We start from the raw sequence: 19,420 nt of genomic DNA on the forward strand, positions 1-19,420 counted from the left end.
TATCAATCCTAATGTAGGTATACTTAGTAACACTATATTGTTCTTATCAAGGATATGATAACTAATCCACTCAAACCTTCAATCCCATGTTAATAAATGAGCTGTTATTCCTCCCTATAAACAAATCCCCTACACTATTTAGGGATTGCAATAGCGACACTATAAATTCATGAAATGCAATTCACTTATTATAAGAATACTAAGATTGATATATAAGTACTCCTATAATAATATTCCTATGATCAAAGTGTAGATTTATGTGGCCATAACAATATTATTCCACCCCATGTATGATTTTAGTACTTAGTACATATTAGCATCAATGCTTAGCTCACATACACAATTGATCTTAGATCACATGTTTCTAATAGGGATAGTTTAACTCAGTATCCAAGTGTATCCAAAGGAATCCAATCGGGGTTTGAGCGCCGGACGGAGGCATGCGGCACGCGATACACACTGCCACTATGCATAGGTCTCATTCCCTTTGAATAAGATATTAATGCTGGGCTGAGCTATATACATTAACCTCCCATAATAAATCCTGTGACCACCAATAACACTGACTAGGATTACCATTAGGTTAATCTTACATTGTGATACATAATTGCTACAATTGGCAACAATGTATAAGGGTGATCAAGGGATTATAGAGCTAAGACACTAGAGGATTCCTTTGGATACTGAGTTAAACTATCCCTATTAGAAACATCTAAATCTAAAATAAAGCTGCATGATGGTAGCTAATGTGATTTTCGGCTGCGCATCATACATTTTGTGCTCCGCTAATGACCTCCTAGCTCCCCAAACGGCATATATGAAAATGTTAGTGGCCTGCTGCAGTCATTACCTGAAATTAGCCACTAGATGTCAGCCTAGATTAATACATGTCTTTTAAAACCATGGGAAAAAAATCTGTAATGAAATGAAATACAGAATATTATCACTACTGTAACTATTTGCTTTTCTTTTTGAGTGAATGTTTCTAGTACTCTTTGCAGTTTGTGAAGTCTCCTTCATCCTGTATAAAACGACTGTTATGAATGTAATATAAATACAGGCTGCAATGGGATTCATTTAATTTCAGACCAAGCTTTCTCCTCACCTTTACAGCATACAGTTAAAGCTTTATGTCCTAATTTAGGGGCTGACATCCGGACTGCCAAAATCAAAGACGCTGGGCTTATCTTGGCAGACACATTACGGAAATTGCTATTTGACCTGAATGTTGACGATGGTCTGGCGGCTGTGGGATATAGTAGAGCAGATATTCCTGCCTTAGTGAAGGGAACTTTGCCTCAGGTAAGATAACCAGAAGTATTTCTGTAAAATATAACACATTTCCCTCTGAGATCTGTTCTCCATCACTGGTAACTCTCTGGGAAGGTGATGATTGCAGCCTGTATGTAAGATATGACCAGATCCTGCACTATTGGGAAACAGTATTTATAAAGCAAAGGCCAGGATACAAATTCTCCTGGTAGTGGTTAAAGCCACGGTACACACGGTTATAGAGACCTATTGAAATAGTTACTAGCAGATAGGATAGGATATGGAAACACCATGGTAACTACCAAATAACCACGAAGTGCCGTGGCAGCCTGGTCATTTGCCATTGTACATTTTTATAAGGGCGCATTGTTAACTAACTACCTCAACTAAATTTGTAGACTGTAGGGTTACCTATTCATCAGGCTAGAGGGGCCAAATTTAGTGACAGGTTATATTAGGCATTTGGGTGGTAGACCTGGGCCCAGACCTTGATAAACTCTATTTTTGTTTTCTGCAAAATACTGTATGAAATTGATAGACTGTGCATTACTACCTAATGCATGTTACACACAGTCCTGTAAGTTCAGTTATTGTGATGTCTTAGGTATTATTTTATCTATTACACTGCACAACAATGAAAATGTTTCCGATGTGAAAATAGTTACTTCTAATTGATTTCAGCATGCAAAGAATGAATATGACATTTAAAACTCTCAGTTAGCTCTGTTCCGAGATATAGCCCATTTATAACGATGTAGGGGTATTCCTAGTGAAGTGGGCAGAATGGAGAGAATCTTACCAGTAATCTGTGTTCTGCGCAGAGGGGGCGGGGCCTAATGACCCAATTAAATGAATCAGTTATTTGTCCCCTCCCCTATTCAAATATATGCGATTCACGGGATTACCCACACAAGATAACTGTGGTGCACTGAGTGACAAGCATAGTGAGCGATTCCACCAAGACATTTCAGCAATGGAACAAAGATATCAGGGTAGGTGATTCACTACTATTGGACAGTGACAAGAGATGCCCCAGAAGAGGAGTACAAGCGACAAGCAAAGAGAAAGCACCCCCATGAATAGGCCACTATATTAGATAGTACTTTCCTATGATGTATGTTTGTTTCGTATGCTGTATGTTTGTTTCGTATGCTGTATGTTTGCTTCGTATGCTGTATGTTTGTTTCGTATGCTGTATGTTTGTTTAGTTTTGTGTTCTTATTTGTGATTGTTTGAATTAAAACAACTGTTATTTATTTTCTATCAAGAAAATATCAGATTATTTAAAAATAGCTTTTCACTATGACTATATTACCAATGTACATACAGAATAGTGCAAGTAGTGTAGCACAAAAAATAGAGCTAGTAAAAACATTCTGAAATCATTTTAGTTTTTATTGACCTGAAATTAGTAATGTATGACTATTTTTACAAAGGAAACAAATGAAAAGTATTAATTTGTTGTACAGTGTTACCAGTTATTTATACAGCGCACACCCACATACCATTTACAGAGAATATTCTGACCCCGAAGCAAATAAAGAAGGCCTATGTGCAGCTGCCACTACGATCCATCTAGGTGGCGCTGCTGCTCCTGCTAAGGGCACTGGGCTGTAGTGAAGATTATACTTTTCCATTATACATGAAGAATTCAACACACATGCAATATATTTTCTGTAGAACACTCCAATTTCCAAATTGTCTGGGTTGAGGATCTTTAATGAGCCATTTTGAGAGGAGTTAGCAGATAAGACCTCTATCATTGAGAAACTGCAGCAGGTTTTACACTTCAGCAGACTTGGATGTAATTAATTCTAATTACAAGTGTATTTACTGATTTACTGTGCTGTTTGTGCTGTCTTTGTTTCCATGCCCCAGTTTTCTGCCCATTTAACTAACATAAATTCCACCTGGAAGTCATCCACCAGTCATTCTGACCCAGTTACTTTCCCTATACGAAGTGCTGTCTATTTGTACATATTTGGCGCAGGCTATTTGTGTGTGAAGTGTGCAGGCTGGGCCCATAGTCCCAGGCCCAGAGAAACCTATTGGTACCAGGCCCCATAATATCTGGTGGCAGCCCTGTGTGCAGGGGAATGTCTGGCAGTTTTCACATATAAATCAGAGCTATTTAATGTATACAATGAAATGTGCAGTAACTCGGACATGCCTTTAGTGGATCCCAATTACACAGCATAAAGAACGTATGCTGCAAATTACTTTGGTGTGTCTGGATCTGGCACATACAGTATAAGGTGCAACACCTATTGCCTGCTGTGGGCTATGCATCCTATGGTGTGTGCGCACAGAAGTCTCAGTTGCGATTGGGGTATACAGTCTCAGAAATGTATCGGGTGTTCCTAGGCAGTGACTGGGATTGCTGGGTCTAAAGACTCACAAACCTAAAAATCATGAATAAAAATTATTTTAGTGTCGACATGTTAAATGTCAACCTTTTGAAAGTGTTGACCATTTACCTCCGTGGACCTAAATGCATGTCTACAGAATGACCATGTTGACATTTTTACTGTCAACATTCAGAATGTGTCAATCTTGAGGGGTCGACCTTCTGAATGTCAACCTTTTTATTGCCGACCAATCGATCAGTATCCTCTTGGCCGCTCAGCAGTTATGACTATCCTTACATATGTTGTTTGGCTGTGCACTCAGGTCCTGTTGTCTATGGCAGGCAGAGAAGACAAGAAAACACAAAAAAAGACTAATGGAAAATTCTTGTCATATTTATTTCTATAAGTGAGTCACATTCTCTGCGTACAGTAAAGTTTGTCCATGTTTTTAAAAGAAAGTAAATTTGCATGCAAGTTCCAGCAAATATGAGTATATGGGGCAGGGGTGGCAATTGAAGACATAAAGGGAAAGTGATTTATATCCTGATTACCAGCACCTAGAGGATCAGTGGGTATCGTCATAGCACATAAGTCATTGACTGCTGATATCCTGTATTCTGGACTGTACACAACAGTAACATTGGGTGGTCTGAATACAGACGTTCATTAATAAACACCCACCCTGACTAAGAATAATCTATTCTAGATAATGAAGAGTGTGGTAGGTGTGTGCTCAGTAGCATTCAGCAACTGACTGGCACTTCTTTCAGTAGGAAACAGCTGTTACTGTGCTTGTGGTTTGTTTTTATTAGATCTATGATGATTTGCATTGTTTATGAGAAGTTCCAAAATAGTGCACATCTGCTGTTAATGCCCAAAGTGCCTGGTGTGATTATTAATTTACTCCTTCCCTATAGAGATAGATAGATGGTGTGATAACTTGTGGTAAATAGCTCTGTAGATGGGTGTCAGTGGTGCAGTGATTAGGTGCTAAATCAGGATGTAACACAGCTTTCAGGTAAATAAATGGAATGGTGCTTTACTTTTCAGCATAAATTGGGTGCAACACAAAATAATAAATGCCTAGCCCCTTTTCGGGGCAACTAACTCACTTCCTCACCCCTAACTATAATTGTGCAGCTAATCTGCAAACACGGTCTCTCAAAGTCCCACTCCTGTGCTTGACAGGTATTCACAGGCTCCGGCCTGCTCACGTTCAGGCTCCTGGCCTGCTTGCAGTCTCACTCTGCTGAAAGCAGATTGTAACAGTCTTTCGGAGTTTTAGGGTTCTCCCTACCTCCTGTAGGTCTGAACCCGGCTCCCTAGCCATAAGTGGCTTCCCAGCACACTGGTCTCCAACTGTAGTCCCACCTGGACTGGACACACAGACCCCAGCCTGTCCTGACTGCAGAGTCTTGCAGACTGACTGCTTTCACTACAGCACCTAGGTGTGGCAAAACTTAGTATTACTACCCTGTGTGGGCAGATCTCTCCTGCCCCACACAGAATCTGCTGCTCACCAGCGCCATCTCTGGTGATACTGCCACAATGGATAGACAGACAGATTAGAATAGAATAGAGAGAGATTATCCGGATGGAAGATCTACAGTGTCTAGATAGACAGTTAATAGGTCTACATTAGATGGTCGACAGACAATAGATCGGCAGGGTCAAATTGTTGACAGTTAAAAGGTGGACATGGACTTACATTGACGTGGTCAAATTGTCAACAGTGTCAAAATGTTGACACAATTGATTGGTGCAGACAATGTTGAAACGTGTTTTTTCAATATTTTTTATGATAGGAAAGGTGGTTTATGAGTAGGCTGTGGAAGGGGCGGTTAGGGGTTAGGCACCAGGGAGAGGGTTAGAGTGAAGATTAGGGTTTAAAATAACCAAAAAAAAGTATGTCAACCTTTCTTGTGTAGAAATTTGGACACTTGTAGACCATATGACACTGTCGACATTAGTCCATGTCAGCCTTTTAACTCTCGTCCTTTGCACCTGTCGATCTATTGAATGTCGACCATCTGGTGTCAAAATATTGACTGTCTATCTAGACATTTTCGATCTTTTATACCACACCCAAACAACAAAACACTCTTTCTGCACAAGAGGGTTTACTGATTCTCACTGTTACCTCCTGCTACTGTGTGATGGGAGAGCCGTTTTCCTCCTGCTACTGTGTGATGACAAAGCCCCTTCTCTCCTGCTACTGTGTGATGGGAGAGCCGCTTTCCTCCTGCTACTGTGCGATGGCAAAGTCCCTTCTCTCCTGCTACTGTGCGATGGCAAAGTCCCTTCTCTCCTGCTACTGTGCGATGGCAAAGTCCCTTCTCTCCTGCTACTGTGCGATGGCAAAGTCCCTTCTCTCCTGCTACTGTGCGATGACACAGCCGCTTTCCTCCTGCTACTGTGTGATGACAAAGCCCCTTCTCTCCTGCTACTGTGCGATGGCAAAGTCCCTTCTCTCCTGCTACTGTGCGATGACAAAGCCCCTTCTCTCCTGCTACTGTGCGATGACACAGCCGCTTTCCTCCTGCTACTGTGTGATGACAAAGCCCCTTCTCTCCTGCTACTGTGCGATGACAAAGCCACTTCCCTCCTGCTACTGTGTGATGACACAGCCACTTCCCTCCTGCTACTGTGTGATGACACAGCCACTTCCCTCCTGCTACTGTGCGATGGCAAAGTCCCTTCTCTCCTGCTACTGTGCGATGACACAGCCACTTTCCTCCTGCTACTGTGCGATGACACAGCCACTTCCCTCCTGCTACTGTGCGATGACACAGCCACTTCCCTCCTGCTACTGTGCGATGACACAGCCACTTCCCTCCTGCTACTGTGTGATGACACAGCCACTTCCCTCCTGCTACTGTGTGATGACACAGCCACTTCCCTCCTGCTACTGTGTGATGACACAGCCACTTCCCTCCTGCTACTGTGTGATGACACAGCCACTTCCCTCCTGCTACTGTGTGATGACACAGCCACTTCCCTCCTGCTGCTGTGTGATCGGACTGTTGTTTTCTGCATGCTACTGTGTGATGACACGGTCACTTGCTCCAAGCCGGTGTGTGATGGTATAGCCGCTTTCCGTCTGCTAATGTGGGGAGGGCAGGGGATGGAAAATGGGCCGGAATGGGGCAGAACTGCATTCCATCACTTCTATTTGAGATGGAACCAGTTCCGCCTCCTCCGGCCCATCTCAGCCCAGCTACTAATACTACAGGAGGTATTACTGCAGGGGACATTTCTATTAGGGTCATTACTACAGGGGGTATTACTATTGGCGGCATACTATTGGGAACATTACTACAGAGGGCATTGCTTCTAAAGGGGGCATTACCACTGGGGGCACTACTACAGGGGGCATTACTGCAGGGGACATTTCTACAGGAGGCACTACTTTTACAGGAGGCATTACTTCTAAAGGGGGCATTACCACTGGGGGCACTACTACAGGGGGCATTACTGCAGGGAACATTTCTACAGGAGGCACTACTTCTACAGGGGGCACTACTTCTACAGGGGGCATTACCGCAGGGGGCATTACTACTGGGAGCATTGCTTAGGGGCACTGCATAAGGGTCACCACTCCTGGGGGCACTGCATAAGGGGCACCACTACTGTGGACTCTGCATAAGGGGCACTACCACTGTGGGCACTGCATAAGGGGCACCACTACTGGGGGCACTGCATGAGGGGCACCACTACAGTAGGCATTGCATACGGGGCACTACTGCTTGTGGACATTATGTGTAAGGGGCACTACTGCTGTGGGCATTGTATAAGGGGCACTACAACTGTGGGCAGTATTTGTATTAGGGGCACTACTACTGTGGACATTGGCCCTCATTCAGAGCTGTACGCTCTGAGCAGAGCGCATGCTCCGAATGAGGGCCGCCCTCCATGAAAATGGAGCGTCCTCCTGGACGCTCGTATAGCTGTGGGTCACCACCCACAGCCTATACGAGCGTGCAGTTTGATGGCCGCGATGGTCGTGACCATCGCGACCATCGAAACTGCGAGCCGGAGCCTGCGGTTGAGGTTTTCAACCGCAAGCTCCAGAGTGATTTTGGCTCTATCAGAGCCAAAATCACTCCCACTGACATCACTAGGGATGTCAGTGGGCCGGCTTCTGACGGGAGGCGTTCCCGTGGGAACGCCCCCGTCAGGGAGGCACGCCCCCGGCACGCCCACCAAAGGGGGCGTGCTGTCAATCAACATCGACAGCACGCCCCCTTTGATCAGACACAATGAGCGAAGGACTTTCCTTCGCTCGTCGCGTCTGGCGCATGCGCACGACGGAGCTCCCTCCGTCGTGCGCATGCTCAGTGCATAACATCGACCCACTTGTGAGCGGACAGCCGCTCGCGAGTGGGTCTGAATCAGGCCCATTGTGCGTAAGGGCACTGCTGTGTGTCATAATATGAATAAGGGATACTACTATGTGGTGTACTGTGAATCAGGGGCACTATGGGGCTGATTCAGACCCGCTTGTGAGCGCATAGCGCTCGCAAGTGGGTCGATGGTCGGCCAGTGCGCACGCGCGAGCCCCGGAGCGAGTGAGAACTTCACACGCTCCGGGGCTTGCTACAAAACGGGGCTGCTGTCGATGTTGATCGACAGCTCGCCCCATTTTGTAGTCGGGGAGGGGGGATGGCAGCAAAAACGGAGGTATTCCCGAAGGAACGCCTGACGTTTGTGGGCGGCCCTACTGACATAATTTGTGATGTAAGTAGTGAACTTCCTGCTCTATTAGAGCAGGAAGTTCACTCGGGCTTGAGGGAACTGAGACCCTACCACAAGGGTCTCGTCCCAATCCGATGGTCGCGATAATCGCGACCATCGCCAGGCTGCTCGCAAAAGCTGTGGGTGCTCACCCACAGCTATGTGAGCGGCCTGGAGGCGGAATTTTTGTTTTTTTAAATCTGCCATGATTCAGAGCGAGTGCTCACAAATAGCGAGCGCCTCTGAATCAGGCCCTATGTGCGGTGTAATGTGAATAAGATTGTGCTACTGAAATACTATTGTGTGACCACGCACTTTTCTTTTGAGACCACGCCCTTTTTTTCTGGCGTGCGTGCTGTCCCTTTATTGATTAAGCATCGAGGGGGGGCGGGCGAGTTCCACCACTTCTCTAGGACCACTTTAAGCACTGGTGATGGGAGAGCCACTGCTCAGTTTGTAGGCACCATTGCTATTTACCTAATAATCACCCTTCCAACAAAATGTCTTGGAGTGGCTTTCAAAATCAATTATATATTATAAATATAATAGTCGGCGTTCATCAATTGATCATTTCAGCAGTGTAAATAAAATAAACACTCATTACATTTGAGTAGTACTGGACAAAACCATTACATGACCTGAAAATCAGTGGGGTTCACAACAGCCTTTTTTTAAGAATATGGGCAGAGATTATAAACAGTGTACTGAATTAGTGACTTGAGCACATTATTAGAAACCACTGGTGAAACGCCTTTATTACATGCCCTGATTACGGGGTATATTTATATATTATATTCCGCACGTTTTACCGCATATCACGCTACTAGCTAATTATTTATCAGGCCAATGTATGAAGATAGTGTTGCAGGGATGCGCTATCACTTCATTATGTATCTGACTTGCTAATTGTGCTAGTACAGTCATCAGACAGTGCATGTCCAAGCAGTCATTACTGGAAAGGGAGCCAAAGGACCCCTCTCTGAAGAAAATGCGCTGTAGTCTATAGGCTACAATGGCTAACACTATCTAAAGATGGCATTCGCTGTTGGGAGCCAAGCTCTGAAAACTAAATTTTTATTGTCAGGGGCGGAACTAGCATTGGTTTAGCCATGTGGTGCACAGGGGGCCCTTAGGAATTTAGGGGCTCATGACTACCCAGACCAGCAATCCAGCAATGAGTTTTCCCCTGGGCGAGACCATATTGAGGAACATCGGACTGGCCCAGAGCAGAAAGTATGGTGTGTGTGGCCACAGCGTTTCTGTCAGCCGAGTAGAGAGAGTGGAGCTTACAGACATTCCCACCCTGGCAATTGGTGGCCAACAGCCGGACTCCCGAAGAAGCACTATTTTGCAGACTAGGGGGGTCATTCAGATCCACTCGCGAGCGGCAGTACGCTCGCAAGTGGGTCGATGTTCCCCACTGCGCATGCGCACGACGGAGGGAGCTCCGTCGTGCGCATGCGCGAGACCCGGGGAGCGACGGGCTTCCCATCGCTCTGGGTCTCGCACCAAAGGGGGCGTCCTGTCGATGTTGATTGACAGCATGCCCCCTTTGGTGGGCGTGCCGGGGGCGTGCCTGCCAGACGGAGGCGTTCCCATGGGAACGCCTACCGTCTGAAGCCGGCCCCACTGACATCACTAGTGATGTCAGTGGGAGTGATTTTGGCTCTGATAGAGCCAAAAGCACTCCAGGGCTTGTGGCAGGGAGACCCTACCGCAGGGTCTCCGTCGCAAGTCCGATGGTCGCGATGGTCAAGACCATCGAGACCATCTTTTTGGACGCTCGTATATGCTGTGGGTGGTGACCCACAGCTATACGAGCGTCCAGGAGGACGCTCCATTTTCATGGAGGAGGGCCCTGATTCAGAGCGAGTGCTCTGGTCAGAGCGTCCGGCTCTGAATCAGGCCCTAGGTCAGCTCCTTCCAACAGATATGGCAACAACACCGCGCTGAACTGTGTTCATGTCCCCCAGTCAGTCTCTGCATCCCGCTGTCAATTCATGCCTCCCACTGTCACCCACTGCCTCTCCAAGTCACCACCTGCCTTTCCCTGTCACCCTCTGACTTCCCGTCACCCTCTGCCTCTCCCTGTCACTCTCTACTCCTCCCTGTCACACACTGCCTCTCCCTGTCACTCTACTCCTCCCTGTCACCCTCTGCCATCCCTGCCTTCCTGCCACCCACTACCTCCCTTTGTTACTTTCTGCCTCTCCCTGTCACCCACTGTCTCCTCAGTTACCCTCTGCCTCTCCCTGCCACCCACTGCCTCTTCCTGCAACTCTGCCTCTCCCTATCACCCACTGCTTCTTCCTGTCACCCTTTGCCTCCCAAGTCACCCTCTGCCTCTCCCTGTCATCCTCTGCCTCTCTTCATCGCCCTCTGCCTCCCTATGTTGCCCACTTCCTCTTCTCGTCACCCTCTGCCTTCACCCATCTCCTTATGCCTCCCAGTGTCACCTACTGCCTCTCCCCGTCACCCTCTGCCTCCTCCTACCATCCACTGCCACCCTCTACCTCTCCCAGTCACCCAATGTCTCATTTTTTTTTGCACCTGGGCCAATCACTTGCAAATGCCGCCACTGATTATTGTGATGGATCCTTAAGGCTTTGGTTAAGTCACTGTCTCCCCAGGCTCTACAATTTCTCTGTTTTATACTTTGTAAAATTATATGCATACCTCTCAACTGTCCTGCATTAAGCGGAACAGTCCAGTTTTTCTGGGACTGTCCCGCTGTCCCATTAACGGGCCGCAGTGTCCCGCGGTGAGGGGGAGTTGGGGAGAGCACATACTGCTGCTCTGCAGAGCAGCAGCGGGTGTGCAGAATGAACAGATGCCTTGCACACAGCATCTGTTCACCAGTGTAGGGAAAGCCTGGGGGCTGCCCAGCATCTCGGAGAGTGCTGGGCACGCCCCCTATAGTGACAGAAATGGGGGTTACGGTGCAGCTCCACCTCTTTTCCATGAAGCTCCACCCCCTTTTTGGGCGCGCATGCCTTAGGCGCGCAAAGTGTCCCTATTCATCGTGACCAAAAGTTGGGAGGTATGAACATGTGCTATAGTAGTATAAGCAGGGCTGCCGAGACAGAATACAGTCGGGATGCCGACGGTCTAAATGCCGACCATCGGCATCCTGACTGTCTAATTCCGGCAAGTGTCTAATGACTGGCATCGAAGTCCCGACGCCTGTCATTAGACCTACGGCGGGAGCCCGACACCCGGCTTAGAGATCGAAGGTAAGCCGGGCACGGACAGCCCTGGAGGGGGCGAGGGTTAGGTGAGGGGCTCCCACGGGGGTCTTAGGGTTAGGCACCCCCCAGGGAGGTTAGGGTTAGGCACCCCCCCAGGAGACTTAGGGTTAGGCTGTGGGGAAGGTTGGGTTAGGTTTAGGAACTTAGAGGGGGGTTAGGGTTAGGCAATTGGGGGAGGAGGTTAGGGTTAGGCACCCCTAAAGGAAGGGTTAGGGGGAGGAGGTTAGGTTAGTAAATAGAAAAGATAAGTCCGGCGGTAAATCATACTGATCCCACCGAGACATCATGCAGCTCTAGAATAGGAGGGAAAATAGTTCAGAATAGGCTGTTTAATGTGAATTACTTATTACTAATTACTAATGAATAATTAAATTAAACATTTAACTGGATAAAATTGGAAGTGAATAAAAAAGTTTAAATACAGTATTTCTGTTAGAAATGTGTATTTCTATCAGTGAGGCAGAGATGTGCTGCTTTTCTCTGAGTAGTTTCTCTGAGTGATGTTTGTGGAGTGATACTGCTGTGGCTTAGTGATGAGGTTATGGCGACAGAGGGAAGTAGTTCAGGCGTGCGGTTACACTGGGAATTGTGCAGTTGTTGGGAGGTAATGCACGGTCATGTGATCTAGTGTGTCCAATCTTGTTAGATTGATTTCTGTCATTATAACACACCATTTTAGAAATCTGTTTCTCAAAATTGTATGCTGGAATATTTCATGTGTTTTTTAGTTCTGTGTTTCTGTCTTTTGTAAGCACTGGGTAACTGCCATGGGCCTGATTCAGAGGAAGATGCTAAAGCAGGCGCGACTGCATGTTATGCTTCAGCATACCTCCCAACATGACCCTCTCCAGGAGGGACACAATGCTCTGGTCCTGGACTTCCCTGGTAATGTATGATTGGTGGAGGCTCCAGAGGTGGGGCTGCAGCACAGTCCAAGATTCAAATAGGGGAGTCACAGCAACTGCCAGTGAGTCCCAGCCAGTGATGTGTGGCAGTGTGTGAAATGACAGTTGGTGTGACTCCCCTATTTGACTTTTGAACTGCGCTGAAGCCCCACCTCTTACCAGGGAAGTCCAGGATCAGAGCATTGTGTCCCTTCTGGAGAGGGTCATTTTGGGAGGTATGCTTCAGCACGACTGCTTCTTTATGCTAATGCTACAGCCGATGGGATTCTTACAGAGATTCCTACAGGCTGCTGCGCTAATCCACTGTTGTACATATTAAGAGGCACCATCGGCCACACATTGGTTGCAGCATCGAACATGGCACTAGCCCTATTAAGGAGTAGAATATTCATCTGAACATGGCCGCCAAAATCAGCACGACACATCCGCGTCTAGCTAGCCACCCCCATGTTACCTCCCAAAAGCGCCCATTGGAATTGATCTCTCTGCGTCTAAATTCGCTCTGCGGCTTTTGGTGGTAACCATCGGTACACGCGCAGTGCGACTCTGCAAGCTGAAAACATCGGCCACTGGCGTGCGGCATCCACTTGGCGTGCACCTCTAAATCGGGTTATGTGTACATGCTAAATGATTTATATTTTCTTCTGCATTTCAGGAAAGAGTAACAAAGTTATCCCCTCGTCTGCACTCGGAAGAAGACCTGTCAAGGCTGTTTGAAGCTTCTATGAAACTTTATTGATCTAGATTACTGTTAGCGCATAGATAACTATGGTACAGACAATTAATTACTGAATAATATTACATTTAAATAAACTGTGTAATGTATGCAATCTTTTTTAAGATTTGGGCCCGTATTCAATTTGGAGCGAAAAGTCGAGATCGGGCAAAAAGTTTTGCTGATGACGTCATTTCGCCAGGTGGAAAAGTATCGCCGTATTCAATTTCAAAGACTTTCCGCCTAGGCGGAAAGTCAATGCAATTTAGTGGGCGAAAAAGTTTTGCCTATGAATTGCAGGCGGAAAAAAGTGCAGAATTGGGGTTTTGGGGTGCAACATTGCGGGAACCCCCGTGCAGGCTTAAGACAGTCCCTCAAAGGTAAACTGTGGCAAAAAACAAAAAAAAACAAAAAGACTTTACAAGACCCCAAAAAAGTACTTTCATTTTGGGGGCGAAAACAACGAAAGTTGGGGGAAAAACTTAAAAACTAGCAAAATAGACTCCAGGGGGGGTCCCCAAGTATGCCCCAGGTGTTTTTTTGATTGCAGGTGCTTGCGGCAGGTGGATTTTTCACGGTTTTTTAAACTATAGCAAATTTTAAATATGCTACCCCCCATTTTCAGGTACCCCAAATTTTCTGGGACTAGTTATTTTCACCAATAAAAAAAATTCTAAATGCTATTCTTCACCCCTTATGTAAAGACGCAAAACAGCACTTATTGAGACCATTTAAAAACCCCAAATACATTCAGCAGGGCAAATCGGAGGTTTCCAAAGTGAACCCCCATGTCAGTGCATCTTTTGGGGGTGTCACACTGATTTCCCCAAATCTGACAGGACGTTCCGCCTGTTTCAGTTTTGCTGGGTCCCGTTTTCGCGTTCTTTCAAATTGAATAAGGGGATACGTGGGGACACGCACAATACTATTCTGCCTGCAAAACTAGCGATATAGGCGAAAAGTCTGGGAGGCGAAAAAGTATTGCGGGTGTGAATCAATTTGAATACGGGCCTTGATCTGTGAAGCAGAAAGTGGATTATATTCTCTGTTTCATCATCTTAAAATTGAACAAAGTTAAATTAATATAATCAGTAAGTTGTAGCGGAAAATGAGCAAATCTCACTAAATGTTTCTGCCAATATGTTTTTAAATATCCATTCCAAGTCTCTGATTTGGGTAGGGTCAGGGCTGGAACTGGGTAAGATAAATAAACTGTTTTTCTATAGCAATGCAGCAAATTTGTTTTTCTGTCATATTAATTTTTTTTTTATTTAATAGTTTTTATTTGTTTTCAAGAAAAAACATTAACATAAACAATAATAAAATAAAAAATTGTTTTACATCACAGTAAACAGTCTTATGTGTGGTCATTTACATAGATTATACACAATAGTATAGATCAAACAGGACATACTACAATGCGGGTTCTCATTCAGGACATACGGTACACTCTAAGCATAAATTATATAATGAGATTGAAGCAATTACACAACTTCTTTATGCAAATATATATCCCTGTTCACATACATATCACCTCGACTACATCACATTAAATACAAGGAATCTCAGTATTACGCACAGCTAGTTTTGTCTAGTCTCACCCAGTCTCCGCACATATGATGAATCCAGCCATCTACCCCAAATAAGATGAAATTTCTTTTCAGCCTTTCTAGCTAAATACACAAATTTCTCATGCGCCAAGGTCTCATTTACCAGTGCTATCCATTGTCCTATCGTTGGACCTTCAGGGGCCATCCATGTTTTAGCTATGCAAACCTTGGCAAGCATACATAAATTAACAACATATTGTGCAAAATATTTATCTAATGTATCTTCTCCAATACTAGCTAGAGTGCACACCATTGGAGTTAGCACATCCCGGGGAACACCAGTGGACACCAATATACAATTAACCTCTTCCCAAAAGGAACTGACAGTAGAGCATGTCCATAATAAGTGGCAAAAACTACCATTAGGGGAATTACATTTTGGACATTTTGAATCAGATCTACCACCGAATTTAAACAAGCGATCTGGTGTTAAATATATTCTATGCAACAGGAACAACTGAATTTGTTGAAACTGAATTGTTGTAGTAGCCATTTTTGGACGACCTAGTGCTCCTTTCCACACATCATATGGCAATAGTCCAAGTCAGCTTCCCATTTTTGCCTAATGGTAAATCTGTAACATGATATTCTCTCATTAAGGCTGCATACATAGCAGACACCAAATGTCTTGGTCCAGCAGCTTGTAATAAGCTTTTAACAGGGGAATCTCGGAACACTGGAGGGGCATCCACAAATTGTGCGTCTATAGCATAACGAAGCTGAAGATATCTATAAAAATATTGTCTTGGGATATTAAACTTACTTTGCAGCTGTTCAAACGTCTTAAACACCCCAGACATATATAATTGTCCTAACGCGTTCACCCCCCATTTCCCCCAGGCCTTATTAATCTGCAGCAAAGCAAGTTCCTCAAGCCCCCTGGTATTAAGTAGGGGGGTATCAGGATCCCATCCCTGTCCCTGAAAAATCTGCATGACCTGTCTCCAAATCAAAACCGCTTGTCTAACCAATGGAGCTCTAACACCCTTCAGGGTGCTACTAGTAGTATTTGAAGTGGAATATGTCCCCTAGATTCCTGTCCCACCAGAAGAGCAGATAATTCATCTACCTCCGAAACCTGTGTCCATGTCCACAATTGCGCCAATTGTGACGCATAGTAATAAAACTTAAAATGGGGTAGTGCCAGTCCCCCAGCATCTCGTGATCTAGTAAGTGTATTCAATTGAATACGGGCTTTACATTTAACCCAAATCAGGGAGGATAACAATCCATCTATTTGTCTGAACACACTCTGAGGGAGATAAATTGGGGAATGTTGCACCACATAAAGGAGTTTGGGTTGTAGAACCATTTTTATAAGATTTACTCTGCCAGTGAGCGTTAATGGCAATTTCCCCCATGTACAGTCAGGTGCATAAATATTGGGACATTGACAGAATTTTCATATTTTGGCCTCTATTCACCACCACAATGGCTTTGAAATGAAGCAAACAAGATGTGCTTTATCTGCAGACTTTCAGATTTAATTTGAGGGTAATTACATCCAAATCAGGTGAACGGTGTAGGAATTACAACTGTTTCTTCTTAAAAAGTGTGCCTCCCACTTTTTAAGGGGCCAAAAGTAATGGGACAAACTAAACAATCCTAAATCTAACTTTCACTTTTTAATACTTTGTTGCAAATCCTGAAGTCTGGAACGCATAGACATCACCAGACGCTGGGTTTCATCCCCGGTGATGCTCTGCCAGGCCTCTACTGCAAATGTCTTCAGTTCCTGCTTGTTCTTGGGGCATTTTCCCTTCAGTTTTGTCTTCATCAAGTGAAATGCATGCTCAATCGGATTCAGGTCAGGGGATTGACTTGGCCATTGCATAACATTCCACTTTTTAGCCTTAAAAAACTCTTTGGTTGCTTTTGCAGTATGCTTCGGGTCATTGTCCATCTGCACTGTGAAGCACCGTCCAATGAGTTCTGAAGCATTTGACTGAATATGAGCATATAATATTGCCAGAAACACTTCAGAATTCATTCTGCTGCTTTTGTCAGCAGTCACATCATCAATAAATACAAGGAAACTAGTTCCATTGGCAGCCGTACATGCCCACGCCATGACACTACCACCACCATGCTTCACTGAGGTGGTATGTTTTGGATCGTGAGCAGTTCATTTCCTTCTCCATACTCTTCTCTTCCATCACTCTGGTACAAGATGATCTTTGTCTCATTTGTCCATAGGATGTTGTTCCAGAACTGTAATGGCTTTTTTAGATGTTTTTTGGCAAACTCTAATCTGGTCTTCCTGTTTTTGTGGCTCACCAATGGTTTACATCTTGTGGTGAACCCTCTATATTCACTCTTGTGAAGTCTTCTCTTGATTGTTGACTTTGACACATATACACCTACCTCCAGGAGAGTGTTCTTGATTTGGCCAACTGTTGTGAAGGGGTTTTTCTTCACCAGGGAAATAATTCTTCTGTCATCCACCACAGTTGTTTACCGTGGTCTTCCGGGTCTTTTGGTGTTGCTGAGCTCTCCGGTGCGTTCTTTCTTTTTAAGAATGTTCCACACAGTTAGGGGGGCCACACCTAATTTTTTTCCTATCTCTCTGATGGGTTTGTTTTGATTTTTCAGCCTAATGATGGCTTGCTTCACTGATAGTGACAGCTCTTTGGATCTCATTTTGAGAGTCGACAGCAACTGATTCCAAATGCAAATGTCACACCTAGAATCAACTCCAGACCTTTAACCTGCTTAATTGATAATGAAATAATGAGGGAATAGCCCACACCTGTCCATGAAATAGCTTTTGAGTTGATAGTCCCATTACTTTTGGCCCCTTAAAAAGTGGGAGGCACATATAGAAACCGTTGTAATTCCTACACCGTTCACCTGATTTGGATGTAATTACCCTCAAATTAAATCTGAAAGTCTGCAGTTAAAGCACATCTTGTTTGTTTCATTTCAAAGCCATTGTGGTGGTGAATAGAGGCCAAAATATGAAAGTTCTGTCAATGTCCCTGACTGTATCTACCCGGGATCTTAAATATTCTATTTGTGGCTTAATATTTAAAGACACATAACTATGAGGATCATTAGTTATCCATACACCTAAATATGTGAACGAGTCTACCCATTTTAATGGGAGTGGTATAAGTGGAACAACAGGACACGCTCCTCTAATGGGAAGTACACATGATTTGTCCCAATTTATCGACAGACCCGAATACTTTCCAAAAGAATTAATAATTGCAAGAGCATTAGGCATGGAAGTGACATACTCTGAGACAAAGAGCAGGATATCATCAGCATATAATGCTATTTTATCTGATCTAGTTCCCATGGAAAATCCCTGAACAGCAGGACTAGCCCTAATCAAACAAGCCAATGGCTCAATGGCCATGGCAAATAAAATGGGTGACAAGGGGCATCCCTGCCATGTACCCCTCGAAAGAGGGAAGGGGGATGAATTATATCCATTGACCGATACCCTGGCCACAGGCGCCGAGTACAGCAATTTAACCCATTTAATGAAACCAGGGCCTATCCCAAAGCCACTCATTGTCTCCCATAGAAATGGCCATTCTACAGAGTCAAACGCCTTAGCGGCATCTAGTGACACTATTATTTTAGAAGAGGGGTCCTCATGTGAGATTTGCAATTGGGTAAAAAGGCGTCGAAGATTAAGCGAGGTTGACTTTCCTGGCATAAATCCAGTTTGATCCGGATGTATCAACTGGGCAATCACCTGATTTAACCTAATGGACAGAACTTTAGCAAGGATTTTAATGTCTGTAGTGAGGAGAGAAATAGGCCGATATGACTCCGTCTGTTTAGGGTCTTTTCCCGGCTTTGGTAACACAACTATAAGGGCTTCTGACATGGACTGAGGAAGAGAATTACATTCGTACAATTGATTGAATAGCTCGAGTAGGCGGGGCACATAAAATTGGCTATGCTTTTTATACAACTCCAAGGGGATCCCATCTAACCCCGGGGCCTTGCTGTTTGGGAAGGATCTTATAGCTATATCAATTTCCTCCATAATCAAAGGAGAATCAAGGAAATCTTTAGCCCCACAGGAGAATTTAGGAAGAACTATAGTCATAAGATAGTGGCGCAGTTCTTCAATACTATATGACACGCCAGAACTATATAGTCGCTGATAGTATCTAACAAACTCCTGTGTAATATCTGGTGTTTGGTCATAAATTATACCCCCTGGACCCACAATCTCTACTATAGTTATTGAAGGACGTTCCAATCTTGCCAAATAGCTACCAGGTCTGTCACATGTTGCATATCTAGAGTGCGAATTGAATAGCAATTTATATCTAGCCTTATCTGTCAAACAGTCGTTCCATGCCTTCTGTGCAGACAGCCATGCAACCCTGGACAACTCTAATCCATTAGCAAGGTAAGTGAGCTCTAATGATTGACAGGAAGCCTCCAACTCTAATTCCTTTTTTTTGTAAAAAGACCTTAAATCAGAAACACGTTTAATCAAAGTCCCCCTAAGAAAAGACATAAAAGTGTCCCATATTATCTGATCTGGGGCCGTACCACAGTTCAGTTCAAAATATTCCTTCCACATTTCTTCCAAATCAGAGCCCTCCCCCATACTGGTCAA

At 44.8% G+C, this 19,420-nt stretch overlaps 1 protein-coding gene across 1 annotated transcript in view; it reads left to right on the forward strand.

The window, feature by feature from the left end:
• The window catches only part of ADHFE1 (alcohol dehydrogenase iron containing 1), a 57,490-nt gene extending 42,916 nt beyond the window's left edge, over nt 1-14,574 (forward strand). Inside the window, exons 14-15 of the mRNA XM_088469363.1 lie at nt 1,145-1,302; nt 13,163-14,574. Of these exons, the coding sequence (XP_088325489.1) occupies nt 1,145-1,302; nt 13,163-13,246 (242 nt within the window). The 3' untranslated portion in view covers nt 13,247-14,574. The remainder of the gene's footprint in view (nt 1-1,144; nt 1,303-13,162) is intronic.
• Nucleotides 14,575-19,420: the final 4,846 nt, after the last annotated feature.

The sequence above is a fragment of the Taudactylus pleione genome, unplaced genomic scaffold (genome assembly GCF_031769625.1).
Source record: "Taudactylus pleione unplaced genomic scaffold, aTauple2 ptg000090l, whole genome shotgun sequence".
NCBI lineage: Eukaryota > Metazoa > Chordata > Amphibia > Anura > Myobatrachidae > Taudactylus > Taudactylus pleione.